The sequence below is a fragment of the Prinia subflava genome, chromosome 1 (genome assembly GCF_021018805.1).
Source record: "Prinia subflava isolate CZ2003 ecotype Zambia chromosome 1, Cam_Psub_1.2, whole genome shotgun sequence".
NCBI classification, from domain to species: Eukaryota; Metazoa; Chordata; class Aves; order Passeriformes; family Cisticolidae; genus Prinia; species Prinia subflava.
In genome coordinates, this window is record NC_086247.1 from 62,069,851 (window position 1) to 62,095,442 (window position 25,592).

General features: G+C 42.2%; 2 protein-coding genes across 2 annotated transcripts; both read left to right on the forward strand.

Moving 5' to 3' along the window:
• The first annotated feature begins 741 nt into the window (after nucleotides 1–741).
• Nucleotides 742–21,166, forward strand: SLC39A6 (solute carrier family 39 member 6). Its single transcript, XM_063398306.1, has 10 exons — nucleotides 742–841; nucleotides 2,197–3,008; nucleotides 4,283–4,463; nucleotides 4,745–4,914; nucleotides 6,207–6,416; nucleotides 8,044–8,113; nucleotides 9,410–9,787; nucleotides 15,015–15,095; nucleotides 17,482–17,672; nucleotides 17,778–21,166. The coding sequence occupies exons 2-10, from the start codon at nucleotides 2,226–2,228 to the stop codon at nucleotides 17,928–17,930; spliced, it is 2,217 nt and encodes a 738-aa protein (XP_063254376.1). The 5' UTR covers nucleotides 742–841; nucleotides 2,197–2,225; the 3' UTR covers nucleotides 17,931–21,166.
• Nucleotides 21,167–21,328: 162 nt separating this feature from the next.
• Nucleotides 21,329–25,221, forward strand: ABITRAM (actin binding transcription modulator). The gene is made up of 6 exons (XM_063398321.1): nucleotides 21,329–21,464; nucleotides 21,541–21,592; nucleotides 23,793–23,922; nucleotides 24,631–24,707; nucleotides 24,779–24,848; nucleotides 24,917–25,221. Exons 1-6 carry the CDS (start codon nucleotides 21,401–21,403, stop codon nucleotides 25,043–25,045), a joined length of 522 nt encoding a protein of 173 aa, XP_063254391.1. The 5' UTR covers nucleotides 21,329–21,400; the 3' UTR covers nucleotides 25,046–25,221.
• The last annotated feature ends 371 nt before the right edge of the window (nucleotides 25,222–25,592 follow it).

Genomic DNA, 25,592 nt, shown 5'->3' on the forward strand with positions numbered 1-25,592 from the left:
GGAAGTGTTAGAAAGCCTGAGCCCGGGACCGAGCGGTGAAGGGCTCATGATTAGTTAGAGTGGTACAGCAAAGCAACATTTGAAAAACACAGTAATTTTTTTTCAGAAGAAAGCAACATGTTTTTAGCAAGTTTCAAGCCCTTCTCCATGGTGATCTCAGTCCTTTCTCACTCTCTTTGTCCACTCGTGCGCAGAGTGATTCTTCTGCAGATCATTAATTATAATGACAGGCCTGACCGAGCAGCGCTCCCCGCCAGGGCCTCGTGGATGCCGTGGAACCCCGGCACGCCTCGGACACCCCGGGCCATTCCCCCGCACCTTCGCTCACAGCCGGCCCTGCCTGCCCGCATACGTTCTCCTTTCGGGACCGGGAGTCCTTGTACCAAACCCTTTCCAAGCCTCCAAGGAACGCCACCACACCCAGCTCCATCATCCAAACCCCGCTGCCAGCCCCGAATGACTCGTGTTTGCTGGGAGGAAAAGACCTCTCCGACCCTCACCCTTTTAACTCTCTGGGGATTATTCACACCTCCCCGAAACACTAAATCCAGACTTCAGTGTTTTCTGGGGCAGGGGTCCAGCCTTCCTGCCGGGCCCCTCCGCGCTGCGGGCCGTGCCGCGGCCCTGCCGGCGGGCCGCAGCCGTGGGGCGGCCCTGGCAGGCCCCGCGGCGGCTGCGGCGCCGTCGAGCGGCGGCGCTGGGCCCGCACGTGAGGCGGCCCCGCCCGCAGGGCCGGGGCGGCGCGGCCGCCGTACCCGGAAAAGGAAAGGGAAGCGAAGGGGCGCGGCCGGCGCGGGCGGGCGGCGGCGGTGCGGCTCAGCCCGGCCCGGCAGCGGGAGAGGTAACCTCGGGCTCCTTTTCCTCCCCCTCCTCCCCCTCGTTCCACTCGTGGTGCGGCGTGTGCCCTGCCCGGGCCCCGCCGCAGCAGCCGCGCTCAGGGCAGCGCGGGCGGCCGGGGCCGCCTCTGGCGGTGCGGGGTCGCAGCGGGGGCCGTGGGCGCTGAGCGGCTCCCGCGGGTCACGGAGGGACAGAGAGGGACAGGCTGGGAGGGATCACGGATGGGGCGTCCGGTCCCGCCGCCCCGCTCCAGCGCGGTCATCCCACAGCACGTGGCGCAGGATTGCGTCCGGACGGTTCGTGAGTCTCTCCGGCGAGGGAGGCTCCACACCCCTCTGCACAGTCTGTTCCAGTGCCCGGTCACCCGCACAGTAAAGTTCTTCTCGTATTCCGGGGCCATTCCCTGTGCATCCGTTTCTGCCCGTTGCCTCTTGTCCCATTGCTGGGCACCACCGAGAAGAGCCTGGATCCATCCTCTTGGCACTCCTCCTTCAAATACTTACGGACAACGCCGAGGCCCCCCTCGCAGCCTCTCTTTGCAGAGGCGGTGTGGAGTTTTCCAGGCTGACTAATATTTTTGGAGATGGAGGTTCTCCCTGTCTCCCTGGAAAGGGCTGAGGCAGCACAGCCCTGCACGCAGTCTCCATAGCAGTTAATTCGCTGCCCTGCTGGAGTATTTATGGGATGAAACACACCAACGCTCACACTTGTGAGCATCTGGTCCACAGCAATGGCCTGCCCGCCTAGTAAAAGGAGCCGTGCGACACTAATGTTAAAAAAAAGATATAACGTGACAGCATGAAAAACCAAATTTTTGTGGAGTGCTGGAAATACTTGCCCAGCTGGTTTGCCCAAATCTCTGCAAAGTCTGGTGGTGAGGGGTTGGGAGTTTCGATTTTTAAGCATGAACGTGTAATATATACAGCTTATTCATTGCTAAGAGAGAAATTACAGGGCTTATTTTAAGCACGACAAAACCCTAACCTAGAACTTAGTTGGTGCACCCTTGAGGGCTCTCACTGTGTAGCCCGTATTAGCAGTGACTCAGGCAGGGCTGAACAAAGCCAGACTGGCACCTGGGGAGGTGTTCATGGCCAGTGACCTCACTGTGGTATTCAGGTTGTTCTGTTGCCTGAGGCAACACATCTGGGAGAAGTGCTGAATGTGCAAGAAATTTTAAATGTCTCTTTCTGCATTGATACTTTGAGCAGGGTTTGGTTTTGTTTGTTGTGGGGTTTTTTTTTTGTTTGTTTGTTTGTTTTGTTTGTTTTGTTTTGTTTAAGCAAATTATGATTGTGTGTTACAGAGGACAATGTGATCAGTTTTATGCAAACTATTTAAATTTTCCTCTTTTTCCAGGTTGTTTTCACCACTGAAAAGGAACAGCAATGGAGAGTACGGTATCAGTTATTTTCCTTGTATCATTTTCCACCCTGCTGTGTGAAAGTTATCACCGGGGAGTGGAGACAGCTACTGTTGTGCATACGTCGGAGAGAGCGTTTCCAGAAAAGACAACGGGTGTTAATACTGACTTAGCAGGACTAATACAGAAGTTGCACCTTCAAGAACTTTTTAATCGTTATGGCGAAAACAACTCTCTGTCAATTGACGGGTTTAGAAAACTGCTGCAGAACATAGGCATAGATAAGATGAAAAGGATTAAAATGAGCCACGATCATGATCATGACCACAATCATGACCACCATGATCACGATCATGATCATGACCGCAATCATGACCATCACGACCATGACCACGATCATCACTCTCATCACAATCATGTTTCATCGGGTAAAAGCTCTGAGAAGACCGCTTGTCCAAGCCACGAATCCGATGCTAGCAAAGACCGCAGGAGCAGCCACGCGAAGGAGCCTCATAAAGGCGAGGGTGCGGAGCGGCAGCAGAACTTTGTGCGCAGCAAGAACGCGGTCCACGAGATCACGGCGTCCGTCATCGCCGGCGGCCGCGCCGAGCTGCAGAGCCTGCCGCCCGGAGACGGCAAGACCGTGCTTCGTGTGGGAGCGGCCGGCCCTGGGGCTGGGAATGCCACCGGGGGCCGCAACGCCACCTGGCCTGGCGCCACAAAGGCAAACGAATCTCGCGCTGCACCCAAGGAGCTGGAGAGAGGGAGCTACCTCTATTCTAAACTGAAGAAACAAAACACTCAAGAGGTGAGGCGGGTTCTGTTGGATTCTCAGGAGTCCAGATCCACCAGGAATGTTGCCATGGCTTATTTTTCAGGTGCTTAATGTTTACCTGGGTGCAGGTTTTGTGGTGTAACAATAACCATAGCCAAACATTTGCAAACAACTTGCCTTGGAACTTAATATTTTGAGGGAATATGGTGTTATGTTCACAAGCTCAGGGGAAAATTAAGTATAAACATACACTTGTTTTAATCACAGAATCACAGAATGACTAGGTTGGGAGACCTTCAGGATCATCGAGTCCAACCCATGCCTTAACACCTCAACTAAACCATGGCACTGATGCATTTATGATTTATATATTTAACTGTTACTGAATATTAAACTGTTTCTAAACATGAAAAACATCTACAGGTTTAAATGTGCAGTTCTGCCTTAAATCAGGAATCTCTCTTGTTTTCCTATTAATGGAGTGAAAGTAAAAAAATCCAGTTAAGGTACTGTGATTCTTATCAAAGCTGTCTCACACTGTGGTGGGGTAGAACCGTCCTCCTCTTAACACCTTCCCCTCCCCACCTAACAACTGTCTGTAAAAGCAACACTAAAAAAGATTGTGGCAAAATGTCACGTTTACTTTAAGATAGTATGAAATTAGCACTGGTAGAGTATAGTTGTGTTGTGGACATTTTTCTTAAACAGTCAGATCCTTTGCATTAAAGGCTTTAAGAAGCAAGCAGGATCTTAATGTTTGCATCCATGCCAGGTAATTCCGAGTTAACAATTTCAGCTGTGTGGCACGTGATGGGGGTACTGAATTCACAAGTAGTTGCTGTGTTCTGCACTGTCAAAGCAGAAGTCCTGCTGTTCTTTGAACCCACTGAGACTGTGTAAGTTGTGCAGTGGGGAGCTGTTTACTCGAGGGAGTGTATGTACAACATGCTCTGTACAAGACATTCCACAGCAGTCACTGCTGCACAAAGGGATTTGACCTTGTTCATGCTTCCTTACGTGGCCTTTAAAACTGACTGAAAATATTAGGCTTTTTCTATTTGTACATCAAAGCATCTGACCCATTTGGGCTGAGAATGAGTAATAATTACGTGTCATCTACCCAGACTCCCAAACCAGCTTTCTGGAGCAGGATTGGAGTGTAACCAGTTACCAGTTTCTGAGCTGTGTTGATATAGCTGCTTTCATGTGGTGCCACTGCATTTCAGTTAAGATGGGATGTGCAGTCCTTTTAAGATGTATTGTATTATTTTGGTTCTGGTCAATCTTTAACATGTCTCTTTCCACAGTGCTCCAATGCATCCAAACTGATGCAGTCGCATGGAATAGGCACTCAAGTATTGCTGACTGCTACAGAATTCAGTTATCTCTGCCCAGCTCTTATTAATCAGATTGATGGCAAATACTGCATAGTCCATGCTGCTAGTGAAAAAGCTGAAACTCCTCCAAAAAGTTACTCTCTGCAAATAGGTAGGCTGGTGTATTTTTTTTTCTTTGTAACATCAAAGCTTAATAGAAAAATGTTTATGTTAGTTATAAATCCAAGAAACCTATTTCATAGTTGTAAGAAGTGTCATTTTCTTTTGGCACTTCACCAAGATTATAGAGAGAAATCTTTCTGGCATACCTTTTGTAAACATCTGATCAATTTAATGGCTGGGTGTGTTTGATAACAGAAATGTTAAGCAAACAAAATCATGTATAAGTAAGCTGTTACTTACTATTGTTACTATTTTATTTTCTTTTGCCAGCTTGGATTGGTGGCTTTATATCCATCTCTGTCATCAGCTTTCTTTCCTTGCTGGGTGTTATATTGGTACCACTGATGAATCGAGTATTTTTCAAATTTCTTCTGAGTTTTCTTGTGGCATTGGCTGTGGGGACCTTGAGTGGAGATGCCTTCTTACACCTCCTTCCCCATGTAAGTATTAATTACTGTTTCATTCATTATCTCAAAGCAGAGAACTTGACAGCTGTATGTATTAGTGCCCTATGAACTAATGGTATTAGTTCATACCCATTTGATGAGTCATTTCTCAACCCTGTTATGCAGGTTGTTTGATGGAAAGGTTTTCCATTTGGAACATCTGTATTATTCATTTCACAGTCTTCAAATAAAAGTTCAAAAGCTTCATAGCATGATCCCACTCTCTATTTCTTGTTCTTTGCCCGTGCTGCCGTGTCCCTTTATTGTTCCTTGAACACAGGAATTTTGCATAAATTTTCTTAGTGGTTTATTGCAGTGCTGCCCCCTTTTTTTCCCCCTCAGTTTAATGGACTTTAGAGACAGTGGAAATTGCTCACTGAACACTTTAAATGTGAAATGAATAATCAACTATTTTTTGTTACTAGCCACTTATGTTGATGGCTTACCCATTTTGATATTTTTGTTGTTGTTGTTGTTACCAGAATCGATAATTTCTGAAGTCCTGGGGAAAATACTACTTGATAGATTTTGGAATTGCTGTTGTGTAATAGGGACAATGAAATGGGGACATGACTGCTAAATTTCTGCCTTTCTTGAAGTCCTTAAACAGACATTCTCCCCTCACTCCCCTCCCCAAAGTAACTTGTTCCAGCTTACAAATAAAATGGATAATAGTGACTGCAGATTCTGTGGTTTCCCAGTCCTGCCTGTAATCCACCAGGTAGATCTTTTCCCTTTCAGTTAATTTTGCATTTGCTGTGGGAGATAATGTAAGTCAAAACACGTGTAAATGAGATGTGCAAAAAGATTTTTTATTTCTGAACAAACCAGTATCCAGTAAAGAGAGGAGAAGTGTCAGACTTTCTTTTAAAGAAGGAAATTACAGCCAACTTCCTTGTAGAAAAAGTTGTTTGACATCTCTGAGTTTTCTTAGACGGGAAGCTAACTGGTGTGCAGGCTGTGACACTACTTTAAATGTGGTTTCCTTGATGGTGTCAGGAGTTTTTGTGTACACCTCGGATTAAGCAGTGTCCATGCAGTTTCAGTGTGTGTGTGCCAGTGCCAGGCCTGTTCTCAGTCCTTGCAATGTTTCTTCCTATCAACAAATTTCCAATCAACAGATTCCTTTGTAATCGTTTGAGTCTGTAAGCAGAGCATTTGCCCAGAGAAAATTGTCAAGTCTGAACTCCAGACATGAGGAAAATGATGTGAAGAATACTTTTTATGTTTCTTACATTACAGTTCTTTGGAATATAATGACTTTCCCCTTTTTGTTCTCCCCTTAGTCTCATGGAAACCATCACCATCACCACGAAAAGCCTCTGCTTGATCAAAAAGGCTCCATGTACAAACATCTTGTTTTTCAAAGTACAGAGGAGAGTGCTTACCTGGATTCTACATGGAAAGGGCTTACAGCACTTGGAGGCTTGTACTTCATGTTTCTAGTGGAGCATTTGATCACTTTAATAAAGCAATTTAAAGACAAGAAGAAAAAGGTAGGGAGACTATTACTTTGAAGCTCTATTGTATTGCATGCTCATTTCTGAAAACATTTATTAGAAAAACCTTCTATGAATATCATATATTTCGATTTAATAGCAATGGCTGACTGGATTAGTGTTAGAATTTTATTTTTATTAGGGACACATACACTTCTAAAGTATGTGATAACCATTTTGGGTGATCCTTTTATTAAGGGCTTTTCCCTATTTCCATAACCAGACAATATAGTACAGGCTTTGATATTGCAGTGAATTGTTTAATAAGCAAATGTCCAGTTGCATCTTTAGTTTTAGCAGAGTGATTTAAGAACTCACTTCATTACTGACTTCCTTCTGACGTGTTGAGACATTTATAACTATCTGAACTGGTTTTATTATTATTTTAATTCCACTCCTGGATGCAATAAGTTTGCACTGTACAGTTGAGGAGGGCACTTGCACAGACAGGTAAGGGTGGCAGTAAGTGCTTACATAAATAAGCATCCAAGTATGCTGTCGAAAATGACTTTTTGGAATAGCATGCCATGAGGAAATACAGTCTGTCAAGCCCCTGGAAGCTTTCCCTTCTCCCCCCCAAAAATGCAGCTCTCAGGTTGTTATGCTGATTTTTATGGTTTTTTTTTTTTTTTGGCAGGTCATTAGTGTTGGTAACTTGCCAACAGAAAACTGGTAACAGTTCTTTAAAGACCAGTGTAGCCAGGAATGAAGAATTATATCAAAGTTGACTCAGTAAGAAAGATTAAGCAGAAGTTGGTGATACAATAGAATCATAGAGTGGTTTGAGTTGGAAGGTATCTTAAAGGTCATCTGGTTCCAGCCAATTCTAAGCCTTGCTTGAAGAAAGTTAGTAAATACTAATTACTTAGTTTAAAAATAGCTAATTGCTAGGCTACCTCAAAGACTGGTAATCTCTGTTTAGTTTTCTCATTAAATTGGTCATTAAGGCAGTAGTTGCAGGGCAGATTCCATGTAAACTCTTTGATCATGGGAGGTTGTGTTGGTGTGGTTTACACTGAAGCTAAACTAACTGTGAGATTTCCCTGTCTCTGGTTAAATTTGTTTGACAGGAAAGAACATGAAGAGTTTCAAGCAAAGCAAGAATTTTGTCTCCTCCCTGCCACAAGGAATGGATTTCCTGTTAGATTAATTATGCCCTCCTAGATATTGAGTCACTGATCATAAATTGTTGTGATACAGCCTTTAGTGGGCAAGGAGGAGAGATTTTACTTGGTTTTCCTTCTTTCCATTATTAAAAAGCATTATATTGACATGATAGAAAAGAGTAGTAGAATAAATTACTCACCATTTGATGTGTTTTGCTTCTCAGATGAAAACCTTCTGCTTATTTCTTGTGAAAAATGTAGGGCATTTATGTGTGTGGGTTGGTTTGTTTGTTTGTGGTCTTCATTTTGTTTTGTATTTTCTCCCCTCCCATGGAGCCTGAGGAACCTTTGTCATCTTACTTTAGTTTCTAGTATTCCTCTTCTACACTCTTTATACGGCTTCCGTGTTCTCCTCTTTCTGTGCAGGCTGCATAAATGTTGTGAATATAATGTTGCTCATGTATATCCTGAAAAATAAGTAAAATAGTCATAACTGCAGTATTTTCTTTTGGAATAAGAAAAAAATTGAAGATGATGGAGAAAGTAAGAAGTTTTCAGCAAATGAAGAGAAGCTGGATGCGGATGATCGTAAGTGTCGTTGATATCACACCGTTGTTACTTGGTGGCAGCACTGTTTAAAAAGCACCTGACTGATGGCAGCTCGTAGATCTCCTCCTTACTGTAGGTTGGGTCCCTGCCTATTTGAATTATTTTCAAAACAAAACCTGTCTGTCTGCTGATATGTAGAGCACTAGGTCTATTTGCTGCTTTCCTTTGGAAAGGACCAGTGGGTTAGAAGAATTGAATTCACAGTTTTGGAACTTTAAACCTTTTAATTCTGGATTTAGCAGCAGAAGTTGAAGTCATTCTGTGAAAGTTGCAATATAGCTGTACCTACTGACTTCTGCACTTCTCTTTAGACTGTTAGATGTTATAGCATGACTCAGTATTTAGATTTCTGGGATTTGTTAGTTTGAATATGTATTTATAAGGGTAATATTACAAAATTCTAGACAATACTTGAAGTTCAACATTCAGAGTGCAAATGGCCATGTATCCCCAAGATCATGCTTTAAGCCAAAACACACCAGACTAGTTACTTGTTAGCTCTTGTTGCTAAAAGAGATGTTCAGTTTTTCAGAGTAATTTTATAACTAATGGAATACTTGTCTGTAATGTTAAAAAAATATGTATTTATTAATTTAATTGCAGAGGAAGAGTTTATCAAGTTTCAGAAATTAGTTAGAACCAACTGTGGTGTGTCAGCAATGTTTATATGAGGGTATTTCATGGTCTGTATTGATGACTTTGTTTTTTAGTGTTTATTTTCCAGGTGGTAAATACAAGTGTCAGTATTTATTTTGAAATATAGGAGTTTCCAAAATTATCTATAACATAATCTTCTGTATCCTTTTTCTTCAGCCAAGAGATACTAATTCAGAGATAACTAAATGGCACATGTTTCTCAGATACTTGGTTTTTCTGAAGCAATTGAGCTAACAGTCTTCATGCTCTGAAACTGGGCCTTGGAGCCTTTTGCTGTTGTGTTTAAATTGCAATGAGTCTTAGAGGAAAAGATTTTTTGCCTTTTAGGAAGCATTTGTGGCCAGAATGTAAGGGCTGCTTCAGCAGTAGGGGACAGAAACTAAAAGTTTTCCTTATTTTGAGGTATCGGGAATTATCTGAGAAGTCTGAATAAGCTGTGGAAATGTTTCAAAAAATCTTCAGGTTCAGAAAATTGGATTATCAGTCTCAACCTCCAAACTTCTTTACTGCTTCACATAGTCAAACCCATCGTTCATTGTATTTCACATCGTTTATTGTATCTTTGCTGCTTAGGTGATTCTAAAAATGTGTAACATTGTGCTCTGGGTTTTGTAACAGGGCCTGAGGGCTATCTCGGGACAGACTCTCAAGATCCATCAACCTTCATTTCTCAGCAGCCAACTGTACAAGAGGAAGAAGAAGTGATGATAGCTCATTCTCATCCAGAGGAGGTTGACAATGAATATGTGTCCAGGGGCTGTAGGAACAAATGCCATTCTCACTTGCACGATACTCTGGGACAGACAGACCGTCTGAGTCACCACCACCACGACTACCATCACATTCTGCACCACCACCACCATCAGAACCATCATCCCCACAGCCACAGCCAGCGCTACTCGCGCGAAGAGCTGAAGGACGCGGGGATTGCAACTCTGGCCTGGATGGTGATCATGGGAGATGGACTGCACAATTTCAGTGATGGGCTGGCAATTGGTAAGTGCTAACTTGGATGTGAAGGCAGTGAGGTCTTCTAGCTGTCTCTTACCTCTGTTAAGGATGTAGCTAATTAGCAGAGGATCTTTGAAGCCTAAACTTTTTTCTGAGAGCACCATCCTAATGAGTAAGAAAAATCTCCAGCTCAACAACCTGGAGGTAAGTGATACATGAAACAGAAATTATGTGTTTACAGCTATATTTCTTCAGAAAATCTTTAAACTAGGCCTCATTTCCTACTTTTGAAGAGTTAAAGCTAGCATTTTTCAAAACTAAAGCTAGGTTTATAAAAAATATGTAAGATTGCATTTGTATTTCAGTGCCTGCAAGTGCTCAGCAATTTTTTAAGATTATACTTGTTTTTAGGACAAGCTTGTATTTTTTGTCACATACAAAATGACTGTGTGTTTTTTGCTTGAATCAGGCCACTGGTATCATTGGTTTCTTTACCTTTTTTTTCTCTTTCATCTTCTCCTGTGATGCAGCCAGATCAGATTCCATACTTGGCATATCTGCTTGCCTGCCTGCCTGGGCCTTGGTTCCACATCAGTGTTGCTCTAGAGCACTGATGGGTAGGGAGATAAGGCCCTGGTATCAATCTGTCTTAGCCTGAAAATTTTGTTTTCTGAAACAAAATGCTATATGCTATACCCAAAACCTTGTTCCTAAAGCATAATAGTCCATTTTTAAAAATTTGAACAGGTATAAACAATTATTTTACTTGTAAACAAAGCATTTATCTTTTTGTTCCTGTTTAGTTAATGCCCTTATTTTTCCCTTAATATGTGTAGTTGCTCAGTCTTTTTTGATAATGCTTCAGTGAAAATAGTGCTTTATCACAAAAACAGTAGATTCTTGGACTTCTGTCTGGGAGGTCAGGTTTGGGAACTCTCTCATGTTTTTCCTAGAAGGAGAACTAGACTACAGGTATATTGAATTTAAAAGGTTAAAGGAAGTTACAGAGAGTGAAGTCAAATCAATAATCTTCAGTACTTATGCTAATCTTTCCTGATCTTGACTATTGTATTTGAGACTAATCTTTACAGGTATTGGATTCATTTCCAGGCTGTTTAGCATACTGGAGGCAGCTCAGCAGTATCAGTCTTCCTGTAAATTTTATTGTAGGAAAAAATTCGTTCTTGTTTGAAGAGGAAACCAAATAATAACTATTTTCTCACAGCAATATTTGCAGTTGTTCAGATTCAGTCAATTCAAAGTGTAATGTGAACAGAGACTTTCTGATTTAATCTCATTTTTGATGAAAGTTGAAGCATGAAATGTAAATTTTTGAGCAGATCAGTAGTGAAAAATGTGGTAGAAGGAAGATTTGCATACAAATGACACAGAATCAATTACCTCTTGGCATTAGGGAGATTTGGGAAGGAGCTATGACTTTATAGTTATGAAGGGAAAAGTATGAGAAAGGTTAATAAAGGCTTATTGAACAAGTGAGAGCAATAGCTTTCAGAAGTCCTGCTGTGTAGCTTGTTCAGGCTAATGGAAATATGGGTTTCTTTCAGTTCTGTGTGTGTTTAAAAGTTTTTAAGATGTTTTATGGGAAAACATCAATTTGATGGTGGTGTGAAAATGCCAATGCTACTTGTGTAGTAGTTCATCTGTATTTTAAAGAAGATGTGAACACTTCTGTAAAGATAGCTTTAGCCAGCATAACCCTTCATTTAAGTTCATTCACTTCATGTGATTTGTTATTCATAAGTTCCATCAGTTACTTTTTTCCTCAAATCTGTTGTGCTAATTATGTAGGAACAAGATTTAAAAGTGCTTATTTTTTTATTAAGGCGTGGAACTGTTGCATCTGACTCATTTGTGCAGAAGGATCATCTGTGATTTGAACTTTTATGTGTAATTACAACTAAATAAGTAAAATCCAGAATACTATTTTTACACCAGTCTTGCATACAAGTTTTTTTCTTTAGCTTTTGAGAGAAGTCGTGTCTTAAAAGTATATTTTGAGATAAATCAGCATCTTGAGAGGGGATAATGCCAGATATATTAATTGCATTTTCAGTTTGTTAACATTTCAGGACTTCTTTTTTAGCAGTGAAAAAATAAAATGAGATATTCTTGATATTTAAGCTTGTACTTTGATTACTTCTTACTTTTCCTCTTAGAACTTCGTAAGAATTAAGTTTGCCATGGTTTTGTCTAAAGCTCTTGTGCTTGGTGTGTCACCTCAGCTCTTACTTTCTGCCTGCTTTCCCCTAAATTTCCTGTTGGTGCCATCTGTTTTATCTAGATCATTAGTGAAGATAATGAAGAAAATGAGTTGCAGTTTTTGTCCTGGTGAGCTCTACATCTTACCAGCCATCAGGCCCTGTTAGCCCAGCAGTCCAGTCAGTGTGCAAGCCCATATTTCTTCTTTTCCTAGATAAGATTGCTATAGGAGACAGCATCAGAAATCCTACTTAAGTCCTGTTATGTTCATGTGTATGGTCAGTCATCTCCTCAAGCTGGGTGCAGCTTTTGGAGAGGGATATTAAGAGGGTATTGCGCGTGATCTTCTCAGGAACTGAGATGACACTGACCGCTCCTGAGTCTTGTTCTTTGCCTTTCTTAAAGATGGGAATAATGCTAGCCTTTCCCCAGAGTTCCTGTGGGGCCTTCCATAGCCATGATTTTCCACACGTGATTGACAGCAGGTTTTTAGTCACACTAGTAACTCTGTCAGTACCCTCAGGTGAGTCCCACGCTGGGATGCACCTGAACATTTCCATTTTTTTTCTGCATTTCTCTGAACTATTGCTTCTGTGGTTTGCTGTCTCCTTCTTTCTGGAATGGAGCTGGTGTCTGGCTTTGTTAACAAAGACTGAAATGAAGGCTGTGCTGGTGCTTTGCCTTTTGTTGCTGCTTATTTCCCTTCCTCATCTATCAACAGACCCGAATTTTTCATGAACTTTGTTTCTCAGCTAACATTCTTGTAGAACTGTTTCTTGTTATCCTTGGAGTCTTGTTAGTTTTGGATCAAGCTGGGCTTTGGTCTTTCTCCCTTTTGTTCCACTGCTTTTAGCTTCCTTGTTGCCAGTCGTTGTTCCTGTTTCTTGTGTGCTTCCTTTTTGAATCTTAATTTATTAGGACGCACTGCTTAGCTGGGCACATCTTCTGCAAGTGTTCCCATACAAAGGGGCTTGTTTGTTTGTTCATCTCTGTGCTTTACAAACTGGCCACCCCTTCTGGGCACATTATCCCTATTGACTGATTCCCAGGGTATTCTACACTGCAATTCCTTAAATAAGTCGAAGTCTGCTTCGTTAAAGCCTAGAGTCCTAATTTTGCTTCTTCCTCTTCCAGCCTCCTCCTGTGTCTTGAACTCAGTTACCTCATGCTCACACGATATCATTTTTTGCTGTATTTGTCGTCAGTTTTTCCTTGTTTCTGAACAGCAGATCAATTTACAATGCTAATCCTGGCTGGCTTTTGTGTCACCTGTAGTAGGAAACCATTACCAATAGAATTAAGGAACGTCCTGGTTTGTGTGCCCAGTACTGTTACCTTCAGAGCTGAAGATTCTTTGTGTGAATGGTGATGTCCTGTGTTCATAGATAGGCTTATCCACCACCTTTCCTTGGTTAGATGATTTGTAACCTTATTTCTAGGTTATTCTGATTGACCAAGAGACTGAATAGACATGTGCAACTGCAGTTCAGACATGCTTTTATACTGGAGGTCTGTGTGGTCAAAGAATCCCTTTATGGAGGCAGCCAAAAAAAACCCAAAGTGAATTGTATTCTGTCCCTGTAGGCAGTTGGTATCTATCCATGACAGGCCAGACAAGCTTTGGTGGTGTCTCTACAGCATCATTCAGGCAGGCTCTGGGCATCCCTGGACCACAGGTCAGCAGGTCTGTCTTTGTCCTGCATGGGAGGGAATCTCCTATCACTAAAAAAAAAAATCTTTCTTTTTGTTCATCTAATCTGATGTATTGAACTGCTGGGCAAGGCAGGACTCACCCAGCCTCTCACTGCTGCCGGGTTCTTGACCATGCTCTTGAGATCAGTAGCTGCAGTGGGGATGGAAGGTTCTTCCTTTGCCAGACTTCACTTTTTTCAAATGTTACTCATCTCAGAGTTCATGTTTCCTGTTCCAGTGCTACTTTGGTCTTGCCTTCCTCTTAGTCTCATGGGCTTGGGCTTTTGCCTCTGTAGAACCTCTTCTGAACACCTTCTTGATCCCGTTTGACACCACCCATCCAAGGTGCCTGCTCACCACATCCTGCGTCCTCTTGCCTGGATGCTACAGCACTCATCCCAGACATAATGTTGCTGCTGCTGTCGTCACTTCAGGGGGGAGTATCAGTCATTTCTTGCACTTGAAGACCTGGAGAGCCGTGTCTCCCTCAAGAGTTAGGTCAGCATGCAGTTTCCCCAGTGAAAAGAAGGAATTGTCGCCAGTGGAGTCATTGCCATTGTATTGCTTCCTCTGGGAGCAGTACTCCTTGGTCCCTTCTGTGCCAGCCACTGTGACATGGCTTTGTGCCTCTTTGCTTGTTGGCAGCATCTTGTCTGCTGGCTCCTGGAAGCTGAAGAGGAAGCTGGATGTGGCTCTGCACCCTTGGAGAAGCTCTCCATGCAGCTGGGGACCTGACGTGGCGTGTGTGAGCTGTGCTGCAGCTCTGCAGCCCTGCAGTGTCCTGCGTCCTCCTCAGCTGCTGCCAAACAAGACAAATGGCCAGCAACAGGAGGAGCAGAGAACGTGAGAAAGATGAGGATTGTTGGACCAGTTTAAGGGGCTTTTGTGGGTTTGGGGCTTTTTTGCTCCACTTAAAAACAAGCTGCTGTGGTATTTACTTAAAAGCAAGCTGCTTAGAAGTTGATCTGTCACTGTTGATTTCATAGCCTCTCTTATTGTTGTCTTGACTTTCCTATCCTAAGGTGTTTGACCCTCAGCTGCAGTTGAGCTGCTTTGTTCCCTTTGTATCTTTAAAAAAACAAGAATTTTCGGGTGGTAAGGGTTGTGTTGCTGGAATTTATTTGTCTCAGTTCAAAAACAAGATAGTGAAATGTGGTTTACTTTATTAGCAAGATTATGAAGAAGAATATTGTGACTTAAGAGTCACAAACAACTGTTCATTTAAAGTTTAAATGCTTCCAGGAAAGATTTAAATGAAATATATGTCCCCATGTGACACAAGCATGTGCAACAGTGCTTCTGCACTTGATGCCTGAATATGTAGTAATGTTTTGTTTGCTTTTTTTTTGTCTCTTCGTAGGAGCTGCCTTTACTGAAGGGTTATCTAGTGGTTTAAGCACTTCTGTGGCTGTATTTTGCCATGAATTACCTCATGAGCTAGGTAAGACCCCAGCATTTCCATATGCTGCATGTGTATGTACTTACAGGAGCATGGGGGAGAATAAAATTTGATCAGAATACTTCATCTGTGTCAGGTTGTCTATTCAAGGATACTTCTGATTTACTCAAGGACTGTTTAAACATTTCTTAATTGAATTAACAGTTTAAAAATCTAAATATTTCAGCTACTTTATTTAAAACTGTTTCTTGTACTTACAGCTTTTTCTGTCTACTTTAGGTGCAGTTTTTATTCTCCTTGTATATTACACAAGTTGTGAATTGCAGGAGAATGCGTGACAGAATTTGCTTTTCTCACTTCTCTCCTTAATTTTATTCTCGTGCTTGTGCTGCTAAAAAGAAGGTCACGATTAGTCAAAGTACTTTCCGCATAAAATTTGCTGCTTTTTCATTAAGTCTTGCAAAGAACTGCTGTAGCTCTAAATTAAACTTGAAACTCCTTAGAAATCTTTCTGGAAACAGTCTGTCTTTCAAGCCCAAGTGATTTAAATTCGTGTGCAGTCCCATGAGAGATTATTGTCGTGTCTTACAATATGAGCTCAGTATTTGGCCCTTTTGAAGGGCAGCTGGTGAGAACAGGATGGATGTGCTTAGTTGAACTCCAGATGAAGCTGATCTTTCCAGCTGTCAAATCATTTTGGATGTGCAAATGGTGTTTATTTCTTAGCTGTCATGGCCACAGTCATTCTTGGTGTATAGAATGAAGAAAGAAGAGTTTGCTTTCACTTTTTCTAAGGTTTAATTCCTCTGAGGGGAGAACACTCAGTTTCATTTAATGGAGCTTGTAAACTAGAATGTGTAAACATTAAACCCTCTATATAAACAATTTGATATATGTATATACAGTAATGTTATACAGAAATACCTTATTGTGGAGAAAACATACCTGATTTTATGGGCTGGGAGGAATTGAGTCTCGTTCATACTAATCATGGAACTTGTATTAATTACATGTACCAAATGTTGTCAGTTCAGATATAAGAAGTAAATTCATCTTACGAACCTGATAATTTTAGATTCAACTGTTCTGTTGGTTTTAGAAATAAGAAAAATCTTTCCAAATTTAAATTGTACTTCTTTAATCAGAACAGCAAACTTGACAGGAAATACTTTCTTTACCAGAGGACATGAAGTGGCATAGAAAAATGGAAACAAATGGGAGTAGTTGAAATTAGAAGCTGGAAATAAAATTGTATCGTTGTTGTTAATGCTAAGCAATGGTTTAAATATACCAGTTCGTCTTAATCACAATAGCTTGTAGGAAAGCCTGTTCTTACACATTACTCAAATCAGCTTTGAAAATCACTTTTGTTTACTTTAACTGGAGATAACTTATAAAGAATCCATTTTATTTTCAAATAATAAACTTATATTACTCAGGTTTAGAAAAAATATGTTCTGAATTACAGAAAAATCTGTTTCTGGCTGGTGGTCTATTATTCCTTCAAGTAAAAATAAGATGCTAAAGATCATTTGCAGAAATTAATGAAGAAATTATTTTAAATTTATAAAACAGATTAAAAGTACAAAGAGCAGTTACAGAATAATAAATTGAATTTGCAATTGAGTGGGAATATTTTATTTTAGGAACACTCAGGTGTATCAGGTACTGCAGCATTTTACACTGGTGGTTGAAACTCAAACTGCTTGAGGATCTGAAGCTATTAGAGACCATGAAAAGGAGGGGAATGAAGATGGTGAAGGGCCTTGAGGGGAAGCTGTGTGAGGAGTGGCTGAGGTCACTTGGTTTGTTCAGCCTGGAGGAGACTCAGGGAGACCTCACTGCACTCTACAGCTTCTCATGAGGGGAAGACAAGGGGAAGGCACTGATCTCTTCTGTCCTGTGACAGGACCCAAGGGAATGGCCTGAAGCTGTGTCAGGGGAGGTTTAGGTTGGATATCAGGAAAGGGTTTATCACTCAGAGGGTGTTTGGGCACTGGGACAGGCTCTCCAGGGAAGTGCTCACAGCACCAAGGCTGAGCATTCAAGGAGCGTTTGGAGGATGCTCTCAGGCACATGGTGTGACTCTAGGGGCTGTCTTGTGCAGGGCCAGGAATTAGATTTGATGATTCTTGTGGATCCTTTCCAAGTCAGAATGTTCTGTGAGTCAGCAAAAAGCTGCTTCTTTCAAAAATACAAAGACTTTAAAGTTACAAGCTTACGGTATTTGCTGCTGTTTTGTTCATGTGCACCCTTTTAAGTTTCTGTCCCTCAGTGATTTCTGATTTTATGAAGGAAAAAAAAGAAGGCAAATTACAGCATAAAAATAAGTTTAGTAATCCTGTAAGAGAACTGTAAGAAAGACAACACTGCAGTACTTACCCAAGAATGAAAACCTTGTCTTGTTTTTTTTTTCCTCCTGTTATAGGAGACTTTGCTGTCCTTCTAAAAGCTGGTATGACTGTCAAGCAAGCTGTGCTTTATAATGCTCTGTCAGCTATGCTGGCATATCTTGGTATGGCAACTGGGATCCTTATTGGCCATTATGCAGACAATGTTTCAATGTGGATATTTGCACTTACTGCTGGCTTGTTCATGTATGTGGCTCTTGTGGATATGGTAAGTGCCTAGACCTATTTGAATTTTGAATAATACAGCTTAAGAATTAATGATTTGAAGCGAGTGTTTCTTTTGAAGGCATTTAACACCTCCTTGTTTGTTTAGGTACCTGAAATGCTCCACAACGATGCCAGTGACCATGGATGTAGCCGCTGGGGATACTTCCTGCTACAGAATGCTGGGATTCTCCTAGGTTTTGGGATAATGCTGCTCATCTCAGTATTTGAACATAAGATTGTATTCAGCATAAACTTGTAATCCTGGTTGTCAGGAAGACAATTTGGTGTTAAATTATAGGTGGTAGGGGTTTTTTTTCTACGAATTTCCTTATTGGAAAGGTACATTTGATATAGACTAGATATTTTTATTGGTGTGCTTTGTTGTTGTGTTATTCCCTCCCTTCTTGCCTGATAGAAAGGAACACTGTAAAGTTTGGGGTTTGTTGGGAGTTTGGGTTTTTTTGTTTGTTTGTAATTGTGTTTTTTTACTCGGGATTTAGCATTGCTTATGGTACTGTGGAGAGTGGTACTTAGTAAAACATGGCCAAATCTATATTATTTGTATTGTCTGTATTGTTTGGGGGGGTTAGATTGTTTTTTTACTGAATTCATTCACTGTATGTAATTATATGTATTTTTTTACTTCAGTGGTTCTGTTGATTTAAAGAAGTAAAACAACAGTGGTTTTTGTTTTAGCACAATTAAAATCAGTGGATACAAAGCACAGTGAGCAAAGTAAAACAAGAACAAGACGTAATGGTTAGCATGTGTTTGTTGGTAAAAACTCATCTCTTCTGCATCCACCTGGTTTATACAGAAAGGCAGATAAGTCCATTCCATCCTTTGTGGTGGTGCTGGTTCTCTCAGTAGCTTGTGGATTCCTGTGTCTTATTCCAGTTGGTTTCTACTCCAAACGAATATAAAACCATGTTCCAAGTGTTTACATCAAATGTTTAACTTCTTTCATCCCTTCTGATATGAGTTGCTCTTCATTGATTTCTCAAATCAGCTGCAAAAGTCCAGTTCTTAAATTGCCAAAGCTTTAAGATATGTGAATTCCATCAAAAAGACTTTCAAAGCAGTGCTGTATCCCACTTGCACTGCCTGAAGTGACAAAGGTGTGTTAAAGCCTGTCTGATATCAAGGGGGAGGAGTGCTACAGGCTGAGAGAAACAATCATTTCCTCCAACAGCTTCCTGAAGTGTTGGTTTACTTTGGGAAAATGAGCTGAGTGGGAGAGCTGCCTACTTCTAGTTCAGAGTGATTGCACACAAACCTGGGCTATATTTTTTGCAAGTGCTAAAGCTGAGAAATCCAAAATAACCAAATTTCTTTGGTTCCATATCTAGAGAAGCAGTGTGTTAAGGATAATAAGTGTTTACTGAAGTATGGAGTTTAGGCCTGCAGTGTTGGTGTGTTTAACACCCTGAATGTCACTGAAGGAAGAAGGTTGAAAAAAACCAATAGCAAAATAAATTCTGCATTTGCAGGGAAGATGAACATGTCAAAGTTTAATGATGAATAAGTAACAGAATTATGCTATCTTACTAGCTAGGTTTAAAAATCCCAGAAATAAAACTATTAGAACCTATTTCTGATCTACTGCTTCAAATCATCAGCTGAATAAAAAGCTTGAACAAGAGAAATGTTTGAAAATACCATGTATGACAGGTTAAAACAGTTTTTTGGAAGCCAGGAACCATTCTATCACCTCAGAAACAGATGTTTTCAATTAATTAAGAGGTGAAGGGTTTTTAGGAGTTGAGAAATAGATACCACAGGAGTTTTTGCAGCCAGTGTACTATTAGCTCTTCCTCCTTCAGCCTTTCCTCAGGTTAGCAAGATTGTTGTTTACTTTGCTGCTCACACTGATGAAATCCTGTTCTGGGCCTCCCTTGAAGCCAGGGGTTGAGAAAGGTGTACTTCCTTCAGCTCTCCTCATGCATCCCTGTGTCCTAGCAGGCTTTTTAGGGCTTGGGCACGGTGTTTACACCATGGGTGTGGGGAAACTCCATAAATGCAGTGCACTTCACCCCATGTGGCTTCCACATTCTGCACCGCAATCCTGGCTGCTACGGAAACCAGGCATCTCTGTAGTCCTGGGGGATTTCATACTTGGATGAGCTCAGTTTGCTTTGAATTTTTCACTGCTGGTTTCTGTTAGCCTACAGCCATAACAGCTGCCAGTTCAGCTGGGCTTCTCTTGTCTGGATATGACACAGGAAGCGGGCAGGTAGCCTACTGTTGCTCAAGAGATTTTAAGATCAATGACTAAATGATGGAGATAAATCTACAAATTTCAGTGTTTCCAGTGGGTTCTTGGCTGGCTTTTGATGTACTCAACTGAAATTAAAATATCCACATATCAAAACACATTGCTAATTTAAGAAGAAGAAAAATTAGTGGCCTTTAGAGAATGTGGACAGAAATCTCTTTATCCTGTACACAAGCATATTCCATCCATTCAGTGCTCTTCAATCATTGATGGAGAAATGTCCATGACAGGCAGCTGTCCAAACTGATAACTGAGAAAGCTACAGACTAAAACTTGCTGTAGTTTTGTATCAGCAGGATGACAAAAGGTTGGTTGTTCTTTTTGTTTGTTTTGAGTTGGTTTGTTTGCTTTGTTGTTGTTTCTCTTTGTCATCCTTATAAAGTAGAACCTGCATCTGTTGCAATGTACTCGTGTTAGAAATACTCATGGTTTGGTAAACTGGTGGGGCAGAGCCTCTAAGTAGCCCTTTATTTTCATGCATATATTCTCTGCAGCAGTTTTTAATGTGCCTGGCTACTTTGGATAATAAATGCAAGTGTCTGCTTTGTGTATCTGTCTGTAGCTTAATAATGGTACAGACCATGATTTTTATGTTGTTACAGTTGCCTTTGGTGCCTGTGCTAGATGCTGGTAAACAGAATAGGCAAACAATGCTGGAATCAATTTTGGTGGTGTTTTTTTTGTGGTTTTTTTTTTTTTTTTTTTTTTTTTTTTTCTTCCTGTAACATATTCTAATCGTTTTGGCCTGTATTTTTACGGAAGAGGTGGGCAGCAGCAGTCGGAACAAAGGTGTGGAGGTTCTCAAATTCTCCCCTGCTGGACTGGGGATCAGGTGCTGGTACGGTTTCTCTGCATCCTTTGTGCCTAAATGTGGTGCCACGTGTGTTGTGGGAATGCAGGTCTTATGTTTATATAAAACACAACCCAGGCTGAAACGGAATTCAACGGCTGAAATGAAATTCACAGAGGCTCTCCTGCTGCCTGAACTGAGACACAGTTCAGAGCAATTAAAATCTCTGTGGGAAAACTGGGTCGTTCTGTTTTCCACGAGAAAAGATGTTTTATTGGAATGTGTTTCTTTGGTTGGTTTGTTTTTCAGGGGTTTTTTGTTTTGTTTTGTTTTTTGTTTTTTTAAAGTACGTTTTTGGTGTGTGCATATATGGTCACTGTAGCTGTTACTGTGTTGCTGTGTGCTAGAGAAAATAAACCACTGAACCAAACCGCAGGCGTCCGAGCGTTTTTCTCAGTGATGCGGATACGGCGAAAGATGTTATAGCCTGGAGAAGAGAGAGAGAGAGAGAGAGGAAAAAAAAAAAAAAAAAAAAGATACTACTGTATTTCCTCAGGGTTTCCTCAGGGTTTCCCGGGGCGGGGCCGGGCCGGGCGGGCCCGCGCTGCCGGGGCCGCCCTCCGCCGTCATCGCGCCGCGCCGGCGGGGCCGGGCCGGGCCGGGCATGGCTGCGGGGGCGGCGGGGCCGGGCGGCGCCGAGCGCTACTTCACACGCTGGTACAAGCCAGGTACCGCCGGGGCCGCGCCGCGCCGGGCCGGGCCGGGGCGGCGGGGCCCTGACTCCTCTTTGTGCCCTTCTTGCAGACGTGAAGGGGCGGCCGTGCGAGGACTTCTGCGTGCTGCAGCACTCCAACAGGCGAGTGGCCCCGGGTGCGCCGGGGCCTCGGGTGCGTTCGGCCAGGGCGCTGCCGCAGCCCCGGCCCGCGCCCCGAGGGAGCGGCGGCGGCTGCAGCAGCCGGGACACGGACAGGGCTGGCCTGGGACACGGCACCGGGCGAGCCTGCGTTGTCCGGGAAGGTGGGAGGTTGGAGAGTGAGAAATCGGCCTCCCCATGCTTTAATTGCTGCTCCAAGGAGAAGCGGTGAGGCTTGGCCTCTTCCCCGCTGAGGCCCCCCACGCTCATAGTGCTCAGCGGTGTCCGTGGTGCTGCCCTCGCTCCCTGGCACCCCCTCCTGCTGGAAGGGCCCCGTACCCGTCCCTAGGAGTGCTTATGGAAAGCCTGGACATGGGGCTCATAGCCGGGCTCTAGTTGACACGGTGGTGTTCGGTCGTAGGCTGGACTGGATCTCTGAGGTCTTTTCTAACCTAGTTCATTCTGTGATCATCAGTAGCAGGAGAGCTACGTTCCAAAAGGCCTTTGCCTAGTGACATTTTGAAGGAGTCGGTTTAACTTGATTTAGAACTCTTTCAGTTTGAACAAACATTCAGCTTTTTCTAGATAAAACTTCACTGCTTTTCCGTATACACGGGCACACTAATGGATGGTGAAGGCAAGATAGGAAAGTGTCTTGCTTCTGCTTGGATGTAGCTGGATATCCAGTTATTCGGAGTATATCAACCTGTACCTGGTGTGAGGTCTCCTTCCACAGCTTACCTCCCCCTGCTGCAGCCTGTTAGGACATCAGGAACATTTTTGGAGTGTTTAGTCCCAGTGGGAAGAACAGAACCTAACTACTGTCCACACAAAACCTGGCAGGGCCAGTGGCTCATGGGTTGAGGGAAGGTGAGGCAGCATTTGTGTTCCCGGTGAGTTGCCTGCTCTAGGAATTCAGAGTAAAAGGAAGGGCATGCTTGGCACAGGGCAGAACCATCACCTGGCTGCAGCCTTTGGAGTTGGAGCTTCTCTGTGGCTGTTTCCTTCAGTTCTTCCTCAATTCTTTCAAAAAGAAAACCAGAGTACCTTCAATTATCAGGAAGGACACCCTTCCATTTGTACTGAATACTAAATATAAGGTTACTTATCTCAGGTGTCTGATATAAACAATCTTTTAAATCCTATTATTTGTTCAATTCTCTATGAATGCTGTTCTGCTACTTTGAATTCTGAAATATCAGGACCCTTGGATTCCACAGCAGCTTAGTCAGATGTTCTGTATTTTACCATTATTATGTACGGGGCTGTGGCTCAGTTTGCTGTTTCTAGGCAGTGTAAAGTTGTCTCCTGATCTTTTGTTTTGCGAGGTCTCAGCTCCATCAGCTCGAAGATAATTTGTCGTCTTCCCCTGAGAAGGAGGCTGGGGTGAAGGGAGGTGGCTTTGCTGCTAGGACATGCTGGATGCATTCAGCAGGATCCAGCTCCCTCTTGTGGGCGCCGCGAAGCCAGAACTCCCCAGGAGGAGTGTGGGATACAGCATCCACGGGGAGAGAGATCTGTTCTGTGCCCTGGTCATCTCTGCAGTCACTCTTCTGTTGATTCTGGTGCTTGCTGTAGGTTTTATACTCTCAAACAGAATATCTTCCACTCTTCATTTACTGGCAAGTTCATGCTTGTGCATTAGGCACGATTCTAGGCCAGGCAGGCTGGGTTTGTCTCAAACTGTGCAGTGTCATGGTAAGAAATAACCCTTCTTTAGAAAAAAATGACATGCGAGCAGCAAGTTAACTAAGGCCCAGATCATCGAAGGATTCATCATTTGTAACTGCTCACCACAAAGGGCCTTTAGCTGTTGAGAAACTCAACATGCTTTGTGTTACATTTTGTGACCAAAGCACACCATGCTCTACTTGTCTTAACGTGCGTACCTACTTCAGCTACTGGCTGAAATGAGCCAACCATGCTCTCTTGGGGTACAACAGATAGAGCAGCACTGGCTTATATATAAAAGCAGTGGTTCTGTTTCAGTAAGAAGTGTAGGGCTTTTGACAGTCCAGTCTGGTATCTCAAAATGAGGCATTTTTTATGGGAGTGGCTTTAGGTCAGAATGCCACTTTCATCCAGTTTGGTACAGCAGGTGTCAAATGAGATAGGCAGAGAAGGTCGTGGGACTTGCTTAGAGCACAAAGGGGTGGCTTCTTACAACTACAGTAGAAAAATTGTATTCTTTTTTCTTTTGCAGAATCTGTGTCATCACCTTGGCAGAAGCCCACCCTCTTCTTCAAAGTGGGAAAACAATTAAAAACATTAATTACCAAATCAGTGCAAACTGTAGCAGACTTCAGAATAAGGTGTCTGGGAAGTCAAAAAGGGTATGGCTTTTGGATTTCCATAGTTTTGTTTAATCTCTCACACTGCCTCAGATATTTCTGTCCTTTCTTGGACAGAAACCCAGTAGATTACTTTTGTATTTCATTTTAAACCAGCCCCCCTGCACTTGAAGAATTTAGACTTCCTCAAGAGGTGCCTGGCTGCCTGTCCCAGCCAGGATATTGCAGTGGTCCTACAGCACTGGTGGTTTCCAGTGTTGCTGAAACCCACTCGCCTCCAGTAATTTTTCTGGTAATGTACAGAGGGACATACACATCCCTAAAAAATGAAAATTTATTTCCAAGATGTAAAGGAGTTGGAGACTGTTTTTTTTCAAGCAGATCTAGGTAGTAGATGGGCCAGTTCAATGTGGTGGGTTTTGAAGATGCAGTTTAACTTGCTTACACCAAAATCGGTGGTGCTTTTCCTCTTTTCTCACTCCTGACTTCAGTCTTATCAAAATACAAGTTTGCTAGTCTGCAAGAAACTTAATTATGACTAAATCTATAAGCTTGTAACAAGCTTCTTTTTTTTTATTTGTGCACATAACTAAGTTGGCATCTTCCCTTCTGTAGGGAAGCACACCTCTGGAACTTGGAATGGTCCATAAATAGCACACATCCTTCCTTTTAGACATTGCTGATGGTGATACTGTTAGAAGCCCTGTGTAATGAAAACTACAGACATGTTTATTTATTTTCCAAATGCAGGGAGCTCAGTTTCTAACAGAACTTGCCCCTCTGTGCAGGATATCTTCATCAGATGGAGAGGAATACACCATTTACAGGTAAGGTTTTTCCCATTTTTTTCTTGCCTTGACCTACCACACACATCTACAGAATCTGCACACTTTTGCAGTTGCATACGAGGGCGGCTGATTGAAGTGAATGAGAACATCCTTAGTAATCCTGCTCTTCTGCAAGAAAAGGTAAGACACTTTCTTGTTCTTTATTTTTCAGTTTTTATTTCACTGCTAACTTCAGTCTCGCTTTTTAGCCATCAACTGAGGGGTACATCGCAGTGGTTCTACCCAAATTTGAAGAAAGCAAGAGCATAACTCAGGGACTTCTGACACAGAAGGAGTACGAGGAAGTTTTGTTGAAACGCCGCAGCTCTGCTTCATGAAATCAATTCTACACTTCCTGTGTTTGATACTAAATAAGTGACTTTTATTGCATACACTGTGAGTTTTATAGTATTGAAAAGGCCCAGTGCCAGTTTTTAAAAGTGGAACTAAACTCTTTGATTCATAAAAGAATAAACCAGTGCAAATAGTTTGTATATTAAAATTTCTGTAAAAACTTGATGTAAATTTTGTCTTTTTCTCTGAATTCTGGGACTACAGGTTTTTAAATAAGCTCAAAATGACATGTTGGAGATTATTTACGTTGCACAATCAGCTTTGCTTCTGCTTAATGCAAGCATAGTACATATAGAAAAATCATAGCATTTAGCTATCATGTAATTTAGCTAAACTAATAAAATATGGAGTTTGCAACAGTGAATGGAAAATAAAAATGCAACAAAAGCCTATGTACAAAGAGCAGATAAACTTGAAAATACATATTTCACACCAAGTTGTACTTTTGTAGTATCCTGAAGTCAAATAATGCCCTTTGTACAGAATTTTGTAATAATCAGTATCTATTGTCTTCAATTTTAAATGGCATAA

Coding starts and splice junctions, on each gene's coding strand:
- SLC39A6 (XM_063398306.1), top strand. CDS start 2,226: ATGGAGAGTACGGTATCAGTTATTTTCCTTGTATCATTTTCCACCCTG. Junction 9,788..15,014: donor CAGTGATGGGCTGGCAATTG/GTAAGTGCTAAC, acceptor GTCTCTTCGTAG/GAGCTGCCTTTACTGAAGGG. Junction 17,673..17,777: donor ATGTGGCTCTTGTGGATATG/GTAAGTGCCTAG, acceptor TTGTTTGTTTAG/GTACCTGAAATGCTCCACAA.
- ABITRAM (XM_063398321.1), top strand. CDS start 21,401: ATGGCTGCGGGGGCGGCGGGGCCGGGCGGCGCCGAGCGCTACTTCACA. Junction 23,923..24,630: donor TGTCTGGGAAGTCAAAAAGG/GTATGGCTTTTG, acceptor TTCCAAATGCAG/GGAGCTCAGTTTCTAACAGA. Junction 24,849..24,916: donor CTGCTCTTCTGCAAGAAAAG/GTAAGACACTTT, acceptor CTCGCTTTTTAG/CCATCAACTGAGGGGTACAT.